The 15,595-nt window shown below is 45.3% G+C and overlaps 1 protein-coding gene across 2 annotated transcripts in view; it reads right to left on the bottom strand.

The window, feature by feature from the left end:
- Positions 1-15,595, bottom strand: part of Ptk2b (protein tyrosine kinase 2 beta) — a 129,031-nt gene that overhangs the window by 30,582 nt on the left and 82,854 nt on the right. For both annotated transcript variants that reach the window (XM_010623523.3, XM_010623532.3), the window contains 3 exons: positions 3,671-3,849; positions 3,057-3,144; positions 1,866-1,945 (listed from right to left, as the gene is read on the bottom strand). In XM_010623523.3, coding sequence (XP_010621825.1) covers positions 1,866-1,945; positions 3,057-3,144; positions 3,671-3,849 — 347 coding nt within the window. The remainder of the gene's footprint in view (positions 1-1,865; positions 1,946-3,056; positions 3,145-3,670; positions 3,850-15,595) is intronic.

Genomic DNA, 15,595 nt, shown 5'->3' with positions numbered 1-15,595 from the left:
AAAAGGCTCTTTTTAAATAACTCCTTGTTTTTTTTTTCTTTCATAAGTAATGATGAAGTGTATGATTTATTTAATTATTATGCTACAGTTTTGAGTATGCATAATCTTGCTTCTCATATATTTTTTTTTTTTGTACCAGGAATCTAACTCAGGACCTTGCGCTTGTGAGGCAGGCAGCAGAACCACTGAGCTAAATCCCTGGCCCCTTCTGTGCTGCTATTTTCCCTGTGCTTGACAGGTGGCTTAGTGGAGTCCCAAAATATGAGACCATAGTCCTCAGTATCAAATCCACAAACACAGAGGGAAAGAGAAGTTTCTTAGAACGGTGTGATTGCTGAGGGGAAGCTGTAGGATGTGGTGTGGGTTACCCGCCTGCAACAGTCTTGGGAGGCAAACAAGAGTGTGTATGATAAACTCAACTTCAGAGGCTGCTCCTGGACCCAGCACTGAGCTCTGAGACCACTACAGTGGCAGGAGGCGAGCTGCATGAAGGACCTGGTGCTCCCTTGCTGGTTGGGACAGAGATGACCTCCAAGAACAAGGCATTAAGTAGCCCTTGAGACTGTCCGTGATGTATTTAGTCACAAACAACAACAATCTCAGATGCTGAGAGCATCTCACCTTCCCATCTGCTCCTCCAGCACCCACCAGCTCTCTCTCTCTCTCTTTCTCCATCTCCCTCTCCCTCTCTCTCTCCCTCCCCATAGAAGAACAGCAGAACTCTACTCTCTGCTAACTTGAAGGCCATGGGGAAGGTTAGATCTCTCCCTGAACCTGCACTCTAGCAATGATCCTACAGGTCCTCCCACAAGGGAGGCAGACTACATCCAGGTTATCTAGGAGGTCAAGGTACATCTTCTAAGGCCTCATCTGGCACACGGAACCAGAAGTCCAAGGATGGTGGGTAGGGAGTCTCCAGCGTGCTACGCTCCCTGGCGGCCAGGGTTTTGTAACCAGATGTTGCAATCACTGCTATGGATCAGATAAAGATGCTGACCAGCAGCAGAGGGGGTGGAGAGGTGGGTGATGGTGAAACTGCCTTGAAGACAAGGCTAGGCACAGGTTTGGCCGCATCATTCTCTTCTGTCCCGAAGGGCAGTGGCTCCCTAACAGTCAGGAGCAAGGCCTCATTTGTAGGACGGTCAACCTAGTGAAGTCTGTCATTCGCATGAAGACACCACAGGGCTGCTGACACGACAGTCATGCCTTCCACTGCTAGCTCATCTTACCCCTCCAAGCGCATCCCTTGAAATTCTCTAGTTTATGCTTTTCATTCTACGATCCCTGGGTCTGGCACGCAAACTCTGCCCTCTACCCCCTGTCGTCTCCCAGTGACATCTTTCTCTTCCTGTCAGATTCCCTCTTCCTCACATTCCCTGGCAAGGTCAGTGTCTCCTACAGGGCAGACTGGAACAACTTCGCCTCATAGTACGGTTACTGGTGTACAATCTGTCACCGCCCGGGGCTGAGTGTGCGGGCACTGCCGGATGATGTGCGTACCCCTGCGTGTGTGCTGAGTGCCCACTGGAGCTGGCCATGCAGCAGTGGGCAATGGAGCTGGAGATCCCACAATCCCATGGCCCCAGGACTCAGCTGAACTGCTTGAACAGCAACAGAGAAAACAGGTAGATGGGAGACACAGACAGCCTGGAGACAAGGGCAGGGCGAGCAAGGCCGGGAGGGCCGGGCACAGTGGAGCTGGCCCTCCTCTCCTTCATTCCTGGTGACCAGATGACAAGCATCTCAGAGCCCCCTGCTGCTGGCCATCACATTCCCACTCTTGCTTCCACCCCAGATAGGAATAGGCTGGGCCAGCCAAGACTGTAGCACAGTGCTCTCCCAGGACAGGCCTGAGGGCCACCTACCTGAGCTCCAGACAGCCCAGCTGCAGGGCCATGCCCTCACTGACCTTGCTGGCGTAGCGCTGCATGTAGTCATTCCGGAGCTGGTGGGGAGAGAGGCCTGGGTCAGACTCACACCTGCAACCCCATTCCCTGAGCACACTCCTGCCCCGAGCCTTGGCTCTCGCTTCCCCCACCATGAACTTGCATGAAGCAGGGGTGGGGAGCAGAGCTGGGCTCTGTCTGCCTCAGTGCTGCCTCTGGCCCATGGAGCCCTGGGAAATGGGGCCCCTTCCTCTGCATACCGAGACTTGGGGTTTGGGGGAGTTTTCATACACATCCTCCTGCTGCATGAGGCCGACATCCAGAGTCCCCTCCCCACCCCCACTTTGAAGAGAAGGAAACAGAGAAGTGGGGAGGAGTTCAGTAATGCATCCAAAGCCCTGGTGATGGACAGGAATAGATGTCACCCATGGTCCAGCAAACATTTGGCTTGGTGTCTAGCAAGCCCAGAGGGGATGCAGGAGGAGCTCAGAGCAGACAGAGAATGTGGGTGTTAGCTCCCTCTGCTCCACGCAGGTCCTGTGCCAGGTACTGCTTTTATCTAGAAGTGGGAAAAAGGAGCTGGGAACAGCTCAGAGAGCCAAGCATCACATTTTTCAGAAGCGTTGTGAGTTGGGTGGACATCATGTCGGTAGCTTGAAATAGGCCATGGTGGGAGAATTTACACCATGGGAATCAGCAAGTACTACAAACCTGAGATTTATTTTTTTCTTTCCTAGGTCCACTTTACCAACATAATGCCAATAAAATCACTTAGCCCTCACAACAATTTTATAAGTAGACAGCATTACTATCCCATTTTACAGGAGAAGAGACAGCTTCACGCAGGGAAGTGAAGTTCCCAAAAAACCCCGTTCATAAATGGCAGTGCTGCCTAGAGACCAGGTATGTAGGTGCATATGTAGGTACCTATGCTTTCTGCTTCACTGGCTGGGTCTCCTGGCCACCATCGAAGCCCAAGAGATGCTGGGAGCATCGGGAATGAGTTAGCTTGGATTTGAGCAGCCCAGAAAGAAACAGGTTGGAGCCGCTGACCATGACCATGATTTCTAGAGCAGCTTCCTAGAAAGAGCCTCTAAAACCTGGGCATTGTGTTTCCACCTCCCCAGGAGAGGGTGGGTACTATTTGGCATTGAAGAGAGCACCTTTTACCTGTTGGTAAAAATAAAGCAGTGTAGTCCTGTCTTCTTTCAGGGTCTCCATAAAGTCTTCTGGCAAGTAGCGGATTTGAAGGTCATACCTGTGACAGACAGACTCTGGCTGACATGAGGAAGCAGGAATCTTAGGGAGCAGAGGGACACCCCAGGGCAGAAGCAACCCCTCCCCAGCATGCCAGGGCTGTTCATGAGCTCTTGCCTGCTACTTCAACACTCACTCCTCTTTTCCCTCCTCTGTGCTTGGATGGAGGACCATGACCAAGAAGTGGCCGGGGAGGAACGGTCAGAGCTAGCTGTGATTCATCGACTGTTCTCCCTCGTGCCAACTGTCTTCCATAGGTTCACGGCCAAGCCTTGGCCTGGCGACTCCATTCGCCTTGCCCTCCCCTTCACCACAGTGCCAGCAGCACCCTGCCTGGCATGTTTCCTAGACTTCTGCCCTGGCATGAGGATACAGTACGAGCCCATGTGAGGCTTTGAAAATATGTGCATCAGACACTGTGGCAGGACTGGGTCTAGAATGCCTCTCAGGTTTGCTAGAAGATTCTGAGGCCAGGGAGCCCTCTGAGGAGGACCTTTGCACCCCACACCCATCACTGCCGTTCCTACCTCCACTCGGCTTCCACATGGAGACACTCGTACTTGTCCTGCACCTCACCCACTGTCATCTGCGGGTGCAGCCAGTGGATCTCGTCTGACTTCATGTGCTTCAGCCTCAGCCCATAGCACTCAGCCAGCTGGATGTTGGGCCCAATCCTCCCACTCAGCAGGATGGAAGTGATGATCTCCTATGGAGGAGGAGAAAGGGCTCAGGGGTGTCCCATGCCGGCTCCCAGAATCCTCCTGTGTTCCCACGCATGCACACGCGCGTGCGCACACACACACACACACACCCACACACACACACCAATGTGCTTGTTTTAAGGTTCTGTTTGATTCTCTTGATTAACTTAGAGCAAGATATGCTACCGTGGGGGTTCTACCTGATGAGTGAACAACTTGGCAGTGTGACTCAGAGATGGAGGAACTGAGAGGGGAGAGCAGAAATGAGGAAGAAAACATAGAGGCAGAGACCACAGATCCTGTGCTTCTGCACTGCGTTCCAAAGTATTAATAATCATTGAGCACCCACCATGCAAAAAGCACCTTCTGAATGGTTTCACCAGGTGTTGCTAGGCACTCTGCACACAATTCCACTGAAGCAAACAGGTGTCACCATCCCCATACAGCGATGGAGAAACAGATGCAGTCAGAGTTCATGGAATTAAGCTGAGATTATGCACCCAGGACTACAGGACTCAGGATTTCCACTAGACAAAGCTGATTGAGGGGGCAGTGGGGCAGGATGAGACAGAAGGACAAGACTCACATCAAGGGAGTCAGTGGCACAGTCCCCTCCCAGAGGAAGTGTGGTCCCCGGAAACAGAGCTGGCAAGAAAGGCGCCTTTTTTATTCTTCCTTTCTTATCACCCAGAGGTTAAGTGGGCCACCTGCCCATAGCCTGATGCCACAGCTTCCTGGCCCAGACTCAGCTGGATCAGCAGGAGGGCCAATTAAGCAGCTGCCTGTTGCACACCAGGAAAGTCCCACCTCGCTCTGAAACCACTTCGGGGCCATTTTAACTTAGGTTTCTTGTGTGCTTCTACAGAACATGGCCTCTCCTGAGAGCAGCCAAGGCCTCTCCTGAGAGCAGATCATTCCCCAAAGCACACTTGAAAGCTCATGGGCACCAGCCTAGCTCTGTCGGATATCATGGAGGCTGAATGATGCGGAAGAGGCCGGCTGCTATCTCACAGGACAGGAGTGGACCTTCATCATTGAGGCTTTCTCTTTTATTTACCTGACTCCTGAGACGCTATCTAACTTAGTAAGTGAATTAATTCTTTAATTGCAACACAAAGAAGGAAATATGCCATTTTTCTTAAAGGAAAATCTGCTTTTTCCTATCTCCGCTAGGAAAATGTCAAGCTAACATCTCAGTAATACTGGTTTGATGAGGTGTCAAATTATCCATCTGCCTGGGCCCCCATGTCTTGTTCTAGCTGCTTCCTGCCAGCCCTCTTGGACGCCCCAGAAAGCTAGAAGACAGCCTGAAAAGGCCCTGTCCCATAAGAAAGAAAATGGGCATAAGAGAAGCCAACTCCTGCTCTTTGAGACAGACGCGGAATCTGAGCGGAGACTACACACGTTAGTGGTCGTAACAAACCCTTGTGGGAGGCAGAATCAAGGCTTGGGATGGGAAGGAGGCTGTGATCCACGGTGAGGCCACGGACAAGAAGATAAGCTCCAAGGTGGGAAGTAGACAATTTATCAGTACCTCCACTCTCTCCTGCGGCCACTGACCTACACTACTCTGTTCACTTGGTCAACTGACATTTACCCAGAGCCCCTTTCCCTCCTGAACCCCACCTGCCTTCCCCTCCCCTAAGTGAAGACTCCTAGACCAATTGTCTAATCGCCTCAGGGATAGGACCCCTGTGCTATGTATTACTGAAGGACTCAAACATATGCAGTGCAAATACAATAGCCCCCTCCACATCCAGCAACGACCAACATCCCGCCTCTCTTCCCTCCTTTACGCCATCACCCACTCTCTAGGCATGACTCAACAACTGATTTTATTTTTACAGTTCTTCTTTTAAGGTAAAATTTATATACATAAAATGCAGAAATTTTAACGGTGTGATTTTGACACATGAATTACACCTGTGTAACCCACACACCAATTAAGAAACAGTGCTTTTCAGATCCCCAGAAAGTTCTCTTGTATCCTTTTTCAGTCAACCTTCCCAGCCCCACCCCAAGCAACCATCTCCTCTCCCAGAGTCAGATTCGCCCATTCTAGAACTTCATAGAAATGCAGTCCTTTAACATGTGTCCATGTCTGTGTCCAGTTTCTTCGCCCCGCATAATGTCTGAGAGCCATCCATGTTGCTGCGTGTCAGTAAGTGGCTTCTTTTTATTTGTGGGTTATATACTCTTTAAACAAACCACGGCGTCCCCTACTGGAAACCAGAACTACTACTGAGTTTTTACTATTGAGAATTAAATTAAAAGTATTTTGTGTATATATTATTTTGGAATACCTACTGAGGAGGATGACTGGTCCAGAGACATAACTCTGTAGAAAGGTTTTAAAAGGCTGGCTTCCTAAGAAACTGCTAAGATGATTCTGTTTTATACTTCCGCGGTGACACGACACTCCCTTCCACCATATCTCCATTACTGTTTGGTCTCATCAGTCGCTTTTCATATTAGCCATTTTAGTAGCTATATTGTTGTGGTTCATGTCCAGATCTCGCCTCATGCAGCCGTTTTTGAAAGTAGCTAAATCTAGAAACTGTGACGCTGGGATTAAGGGCCTGTGATTACTAACCTACTACACATGAGTGACTGGTTTGGTCCCACCCTGATTCTAGTAATCTGAATAAGAAAAAAGGAGCAGAAAGACACTGTTAAGGCCCTTGTTGCTTTTGCTACCTTGTGGATGCCAGGAACTGCTTTTCCTCTTGGATGCCTTTTTGCCATCCCTGCCTTGGAGCCAGCTGATTAGAGACTGAAACCCCCATGAACTGTGAGCTAAATAAACCCCTTCCCCTCTAACTGTGGGTGTCAGGCATATATATTTTTATTTATTTTATTTTATTTTATTTTTGGTACCAGGGACTGAACTCAGGACCTTCTGCTTGCAAGGAAGGCAGCAGCACTGTTGAATTAAATCCCTGGCCTGAATGTCAGGTATTTTGTCCCAGCAATGAGAGAAAAGTAACTAACACATATATAAAGTAATATCTCAATTTACTTCTAATTTATACCTCGCTAATGAATAACTATACTGTTATTCAGATGTTTTTGTGTGCCCTTTCAGCCATTCATATTCTTTCTTTTGTAAAGCAAGTGTTCAAATCTTTTGCTCATTTTTTTCCGGGTATATTTTTATCATTGCGTTTAGGAGATCCTTATGCATTCTAGATAAGACTCCTTTCTACAGTATGTTTTATGACTATTTCCTCCAGGTCTATAGTATGTTTATTATTTATTCTGATATCAATCTTTTGATAGAACTTAATCTGTCAAAATTTTCTGTTATGGCTAGGGTTTTCGGGTATCCTCAGAAAACATTGCCTGTCCCCAGTCAGGAAAATATTTTCCTTTTTTAAATAAGCTTCTCAATCTTTATTTACTTTTAGGTCTCTGGTCCATCTTGAATTAATGACATGTATATGCTATGAAGGAGGAATAAAATGATTTTTTTATTAGATCTACAATTGTTCAGCAGTGGTTGTTGACTTCCCTTTTTCAAATATATTCTTTTTCTGTCTTTTTAAAAATTCAATTGATTACCTATGTTTAGGTCTATTTCTAAATTACTGTTTCCTTTCTATTGTGCTTACAGTACTGTCTGCATGGCTGTAGTTTTAGGAGAGAACTTGAAGTCAAATAGGGTAAATCTTCTAGTATTTTCCCCAAGATTATTGGGACATTTTAGGTCTTTATATGTTTGTGTAAGTTTTAGAATTAACTGTTTACTTTCTATTTCAAAAATATGCAGCAGGGTTTGTGTTAAATCAACAGTTTTATGGGGGAAATCTTGTATCCTTTTTTCGGTACTGGGGTTCGAACTCAGGACCTTGCTTGTGCTTACAAGGCAGGAGACAGCACTGAGCTAACTCCCCAGCCCGAGACTTTGTATCTTAACAGCACCCACTCTTACAATCCCTGAACATGGTATATCAGGTATGTTTATTTAGATCTTTAGTTTCTCTTAATAATATTTGTATTTTTCAGTGTACAAATTTAATCCTAAGTAGTTTGAAAATTTTGGTGCTTTTGTAAATTAGGAATTTTTAAAATTAACTTTTAAAAAATGTGGGGTTCACTCTGTCATTTCCCCTTAATTTTTATTGCTCTGCCAGACCCAGGTTTTAACCTCTGACACCTCAAGTTAGCAAGGCTGAACCTGCCCCTGCCAACTGGAATGTGCCCTCAGGAGAAAAGCCAAACCTGCAGATCTTACTCCACACAGTTTATCTTTCACAGACAGATAACCTTCTAGTTTCTGCTTGGTGTGGTCACTCTCCAGTGCCTGAGAGGTCACTTTTAAGTTTTATCCAGGTTTTATCACTGTTCCCTGCAGGAAGATTAGTCCAGCCAAGCTATCCCACAATACCTGAAGTCTCTGTGCTATTTTATCAGCAAGTCTGTGTTCACTGCAAATGGAAGAGGGCCAGGGAGCAGAGAGCTGCCAACCATGATTCAGATTTTCAGACTGGAAAGATCAAGTATGTGATTAGAGGGTTGGAGCTTTGAGCTACACGACAGCCTGAACTTGAGGGATAAGGGAAGTCAGAGAGAAATCTAATTATGTGGCCGATGATTCAATCAATTAATCCATCATTCCTACATAATAAACCCTAATAAAATTCTAGACACAGAGCTCATTGAAGCATCCTGGTTGGTGCTGTGCACCGAGGCACCAGGCAGGTAATGTGTCATGAGGACATGGAAACTTTACATTTGCGATCTTCCATATCTTGTCCTATGCATTTCTTCATCTGGCTGGTTCAAATCTCTACTCTTTATGGTCAAACTGATAAGTACAGTGCTTTCTTGAGTCTGTGAGTTGTTCTACTGAAGTAACCAACCTGAGAGCACAGTGGGAATTCCCAAGTTTGTAGCCAGTAGGTCAGCAGTGTGCATGTTCTGGGAATCCAGGAGCTTTCCATCTGGGTATAAGAGGAGGGGTGTCTTGTGGGCTGGGCCTCAGCCTTTGAGATCTGTGTCAACTCTGGAATTGCACTGCATCTGAAATGCATTGCACAGTATGTCCAAACATACATAGTCGAGGAGGAACACAGCTGATGATCATAAGTGACTTTGCAGTCACATGAATCAGGAGATGAATCCAACTCTGATCCTCCTTCTGGCAGGGTGACAAGCTCCCTGGGCCACAGTCTCCTCCCTGGAGTTCTGTACTCTACCAGCATGCAGGACAGTTAGGGGCTCCCATGCGCGTGCGCACACACACACACACACAATGGAGAAACATTTCATAGGTAGTAGGAAGTCACTGGCTTAAATTCAGGAGGGTTGGGGTACAACAAGGGAAGGAGAAGCTCAGAGGTTTGGAGTCATCCCCTGTGCTGGCTTCCATATCTGCCCTGCCTTCCTCGCTCCTTCTCTGGCATGCATGCAGCTTCTTACGCAAACAGTGGGAGCAGCGACATCAGTGCTCTACCCACAGCTCATCAATTGTCATCAATGAGTCAATATTTCTTTCTCTATTAATAAATCACTCCTTAAAAGTGACAGCACGAGATGCTTACCCACTCACTCGATTGCCATATGTAACATAATTCACAAAACCTCTCTTAATTAATTTGATCATATCCTATGGAGATGAGTCCAGGGTTCCTTTCTGCTTCAGGAACACTGTCTTCCTCCCTGAGGAGGACTTCCATGCACTCAGACTTCCCACAGCATGCAGCATGGATGAGAAAAAACGTCTCATGCTTTCTTGCAAATATCCTTATTTCCAGGTCTTTTTTTCCTGATTGGCTAATGCAGATTTACTTGCTTTTTATCTAATAGTGTGAAAACCCCAAACTGCCTTTTCCTCTTTTCCTGTTCTCTGGATATTTTTTTTTCTTACAGTTCAGAAACAAAGAAAGAATAGGACTAGATGGCTTGTCCCCAGGCCCAGGATGACTTACAGTCATGCATCATATAAGGGTGTTTCAGTCAACCATGGTTCATAGGCAGGAGGTGAACCCATGAAATTCTATCACCTAGTGACATGACAGCTGTCTTTGCAAAGTCCACTCTACAGTGTTCACAAGGACAAAACTGCCCAATAATGCAATTCCCGTCATTACGTAACACATAAATCTATTTCCAAAAAGGAAACAGCCATCCTAGCAATTAACTTCTTAAGTCACTTTCCTTCTCTGTCATTAGCACATTATAGAGCTTCTTCAGCATTCTGTGTTCTCAGCTTCATATATGTTTAATAAACACCCAATTTTAGTTTTTTCCTGATGTTATTCAACATATTTTATGTTAGTGGCTGGGTTTGTAGAAGTTACATGATAGCTGAAGCCCCACCATCTGTCCTATACCAGAATTGCCTTTCCAAAGAGTGTTCTTTGCCTAGAGTCACACACCTTACCAGGGGTGGCGCATATCCAACGACTGGTCCTGTCCTTTCATCCCACTCTGGGGCAGCTCCCAGTCCAGCTCCCCTAGACTGTCCCTGTGCTATGGCTGAGATCTCTGCCGCACCGCAGCCCCGCCAGCTTCTCCCTTTGCACTCTTCCTTGCAGGCACGGTACATAGGCAGGACTCCTCTTCCCATGGCCCTTCCTCTGGGTCTCCCGCTGGGAGCCTGACTGGGACCCTGGCCTGCACACTATTTTCCAGCCTCCATTCAATCCTCTCTCCTTATTCTTTACTCCAGAATGTTCCCCTTTTAAAAGATGACAAAATACTAAAATACTAATAAAACACTCTTACGCCTCTGTTCCAAAGACGTTTGGTTATTTATTTAAAAATGTGTCACTCTAAGATTAAGGGCAAATTCAATTAGGTAACTTTGGTTGAAAACTCTCATTGTCTCCTCATTTTTTGCAGGCTAGGATAAGACCCCCCCCCAAATCTTCCATGGAAGAAATATCCTACCCCATTTTCTTTTCTTTTTAAAAATTGGTGTATGTTTGTGACACATGATAATTATACTTATTTTTAGAAATTAGGATATATATATTATATTTGGATCATTTTATACCCTCCCCCCATTCTCACGCACTCCTCCCTCCCCTGACCCTCTTCCACTTCTCTCTGAAGTCTATCTTCCTTTTTCCTACCACCTTTCCTTTATTTTGCTCTCTGATGTATTTATATTTTGGGTTTCCCATATAAGAGACACCATGTGATAATTCACTTTCCACAAGACCCAACCTATACAGCTCACTTTATATAGGCATGAAACACTCATTGGTATTTCCAACCACATATTTCTTCCAGTCCCACCTCTCCTGCTTTGCCCATAATGTGTGCTGTGCCCTGGATCCAGGGTGCTCTTTCCTCTCTTAACACAACATGCTCTTACATTACTCTGTGGGAACATTCTACTCTTCCAGCAGGGGGAACCTGGGCTCTGTCTCTCTCCTATCCTCTCCTCCCGGTGAGATTCTAGGCATCCCAGATATCCTTTAAGGATCAGTCAGCACCATCAAGTGCTCTGGGAAGCTGTTTCTGACTTCCACAGACAGGTTTTTGTTTCCTTTCCTGGATTCCAAAGAACTTTGTGCATACATCCAGCAAGATACCCCCATGAAGACACGTTGGGGTTTCAACCTGTAGTTCTTCAGTGTATGACCTTATTTGGAAACTGGATAATTTCCAGATTAATCAGGTTAAAATGAGGCCATTAGGGTGGGCCTCTAATCCAGTATCACTGATATCCTTATAGAAACTGAGATACAGAGAGAAACACACACAAGCAGGATATCCCATGAATAAGCAAGATGTGAGTGATGCCTCTATAAGCCACAGAACACCAAAGACTGCTGGCAAAGCAGATGCTAAGACATGGCGAAGAAGGATCCCTACAGGGTCTAGAAGGCACCTGGCCCTGCTGACACCTGGATCTCAATGTTTAGCCTCCAGAACTGTGAAATGATCCATTTCTGGTTTTTTAAGCCACCCTGTTTATGGTACTTCATTATAGCAGCCTTAGGAAACTAAGAAAGACATTTTCCCATAGAAATTAAAACAATAGACCATGTGTGACCTTGGATTAGACAGACATGGGCATTTGTTTGGTCCTATTGCTAAATGTTTATAAAAATTTTTGTTTTGTACCTTGGCAGTGACCTCCCGATGATATTCTTTTAAGAAACGATTGCAAATATTTAAATATTATTCCAAATATTTTTAGTTGTCAGGCTAGTATTTTTTGAAGTGTGACACTCTACTGAGACTGGCCAACTTTATGTGGATTACAGATGTGTAAAGAGGTAAGTCCAAGAGTGGATACTTGATAAATGCTAGCTATCGTCATGATAGACAATGTGCTTATTAAACCTAATTGTGTCAACTATTTGGCCATGGAAATGCTCAGGGATAAGTGAAGCACGTTTGAGGATTTACCTGGGTAGATCATGGAGGCTTGATTTTGGACTCTATATCTGGCCCCTCATCTTTCCTCTTTGGTACTGTCCTGCTCTGCTTCCTGGCTGTCATGAACTAATCATCTATGGTCTGTCATAGCACACTATAATATTTCTGTCTTGCAGCCAGTTAACCATGGAATGCATCTTCTGAAACTGTGAGCCAAATTCAACCTCTCCTCCTTTAAATTGGGGGGTATTGTGTCTCAGCAATGGAAAATCTGACTAATACAGAAAATTGGTACAAGGGATAGGATTACTGCTGTGAGTATACTTGACCATGTGGCTTAAAAGTTTTTGGAACTGATTTGTGGTAGGGATTTGGAAAGGTTTGAAGATGTAAGCTAGAGAAGCTCTACAATAGTATAAACAGAGCCTTATGGGCAATTCTAGCAGGAGCTCAGAGATGAGGAAGCTGATAGGAAAGAGGTCAGTAAAGGCCAGGCTGCAGAGGTTTCAGTGGGTAATAAGGACACTATTGATAGGTGGACTAGAGGTCTGTATGTTACATCCTTGCAAGAAACTTGTCTTCATCTTGCCCAGGATCTCAGACTGTATAAGGCTAAATTTAAAAGTAGCATCAGAGTAATTAATCTGGTGGAGGAAATTTGAAGGCAGCCCAATGTTCAGGCATGAGTGCTGCAGGCTGCTTTTAGCTAGATCTATAGTGAGAATTTGGAGTTTAAAAAAAAATAGATCAGAAGAGTGTGGAAAAGTTAGACTTTGGCCCTAAAAAAATTACAGGCAAGTTTGGGGCCAAAGGAGGAGTGGGTGTTGAGATTACTCCCATTAAAAAGAATCCAAGTATTTTGTACGGGAACAAGAAAAAAAGGTGACTTGAGGGTATCTCAGAAATCAAGCAGATCCCATCTCTCACAAGCTCAAGAGTGAAAAAGTATAAACCTTTCATTTGAGATGAGTGTCTCTTGGACTCTTGTTCCAGAAAGGCCTCCTAGGTAATTGGTTCCCAAAGATTCATTTTACTGTCCAGGCATTTGGAGGCCCCTGCAGCCATGTCCAAAGGGGTCCAGCTATGGCTTCTGCTTACAGCAGACAGTTTTACCAGCATCAAAATGCAAGATCTGTGGAGTCAGGGGCCTTCACCCAGGGTTCAGAGAAAGGCAAAGATCTCTTGAGATGACAGAGCATGGAGCTGTGGAAATGAAGCCTAACATACCAGTGGAGATCCCAGAAAGTTGGATAAGGGGCAATGTAATATCTACCAAAGAATGCTGCAGGTCATGAACACAGCCAGTTCAAGACAGAGCCAACTAAGCTTGCAAACAAGCCTTCTGGAATTCATATCACACCACCATGTTCTCTGGATGCTGAATATGAAGCTACAGGATTTAATATTTGCCCTGCTCGGTTTGGATTTGGCCTTGCATTGATTATTTTCAGTCCCTCTTCTTTCCTTTTGGACTGGGAATGTTTACCTTGTTGCATTGCAACTTGGGGTTATGTAACTTTTTTTCTTTACAGAGCTTTATTAGTCGTAAAGTTTCCCTTAAGTCTCAGAGGAGACTTTAACTTAGCCTTTTGAAAAATGCTCAGAATTTGGGGAAGGGATTATTGCATTCTCATTGTATGCAAGATAGTTGTAACATACTAGGTGAAATTATTAACTTCTTGTTGTGTTTATTTGGAGATTAAGTATGGTTTAAGAAGATGTGTTTGGATGGAATGTGATGGTTAGGTGTAATTATGTCAACTTTTTGGACTGGGAGCCACCCAGGCAATTCGTAAAGCACACTGTTGGTTGTGTTGGGTGGACATGGATACATGACCCTGGGATCTATATCCGGTCCCTTGTCCTTTCCTCTTTGGCACTGTTCCCCTGCCCTGTGTTATGGCTACCATAAACTAAACATCTTTTCTCTGCTATATCCCTCTGCCACAACATTTCTGCCTTGCAGCCAGCTGAGCATAGACTGGATTCCCCAAAACGATGAGCCAAATTATCCACTCCTCCTTTAAGCTGTGAGTGTCAAGTACTGTGTCTCAGCAACAGGAAATCTGACTAATATAGTCAGACAAGGGAAGAAGGGATAAACATTTCTCAAGAGTGAAGTCTACCTGAGGAGCTGTACTGATTAACTCACAAGGTCTACATTTAAGGTACACACATATGAGCCTGCAACGAAGCAGGATTCCCTGGGTTAGAGGCTCCTTCATCACTTCAGACTGGGTGGGACACGGTACTTGGGGAGACCCACCCCTGGCAGTAACTGCCTAAGCAGAAACTGAGGGGAAGGGAAGGACCTGTGGTTGCCAACATTGTTAAGCTCTACAAAAGGGTGTGAAAGAAAGTGGCTTCTGGAAAGAGACCTGAGGCTGCTGATGAGCTGAGAGTGAAAGAGGATAAAAGATAAATGAACCCTTAGGATGATCAGGGCCTTGACCATAGTTGATGCAGCCATTCTAGTCCACTGGAAGAAATGATGCAAAGAAACAGGACTTTCTTTTGCTCAGAGAAAGAACCATGAAGGGTTTAAGCTCCAACCAAAACTCATGACAGCCACTCCTTCCATTTCCCTTCTGCTCGAGGTGGGTCCTGGAAGTACAGTGCTGAGAAAGCGAGTAAAAGGACTGTAAAAGTAACAGGAGACTCCTCTTTAACTGACCTGAATGGAAGAGAAGAAGTACCCCTGAAAATAAAAACATTCTGTTAAAAATAAAACTTTCCTCCAGGCTATGGTGGTATATGCCTGTAACCTCAGCTCTGAGGGAAGCTGAGGCAGGTGTGTCTCAAGGCGGAGTCCCACTTCAGCAGTCTAGTGAAAGCCTGGCTCAAAATGGAAAACAAAAGGACTGGGGATGTGGCTCAGTGGTAGAGCAACCTTGGGTTCCATTTCCTAAACAAACAAACAAACAGAAAATGACTCTATCAAAACTTCTGATTTATTACAAATCATAATGAAGGGCTCTTAATGTCAAAAAGAGCTCTAAGAGAAATGAAAGATAACAAAGATCAAGAAGTAAAGCACCAACTGGATTTCACACATTTTTTTCCAGAAGTCCTCCTACTAAGTGCCATTTAAAGAAATACATTTCTAATTCATTGTAAAGTTGGCATGCAGTGTTTGCTCCAGAGTCGGGGGGTAGATGACATGGGTTGTTTCCCTGTGACAGGTAAAGTGTACTATTTCTCACATGTTGGGGTGGGTTCAGGGCATTTGACAGTAATAGTTTATAATTTATATCAGTGAGTCTCAGTAAGGCGTTACTGATATTTGGGACAGGAGAATTCTTTGTTATATAAAACTAACACCCATGACCACAGCCCACTGAAAGCCATGCACCACGCTCCAATCATGGTGACAATGATGGCAATGTGGGATTCTAGCTAGGCTCTGTTGGCTTT

This window comes from Fukomys damarensis, unplaced genomic scaffold (assembly GCF_012274545.1).
Source record: "Fukomys damarensis isolate Sample0158 unplaced genomic scaffold, DMR_v1.0_HiC HiC_scaffold_18, whole genome shotgun sequence".
NCBI classification, from domain to species: domain Eukaryota; kingdom Metazoa; phylum Chordata; class Mammalia; order Rodentia; family Bathyergidae; genus Fukomys; species Fukomys damarensis.
This window is presented reverse-complemented; position numbering and strand designations above follow the sequence as displayed.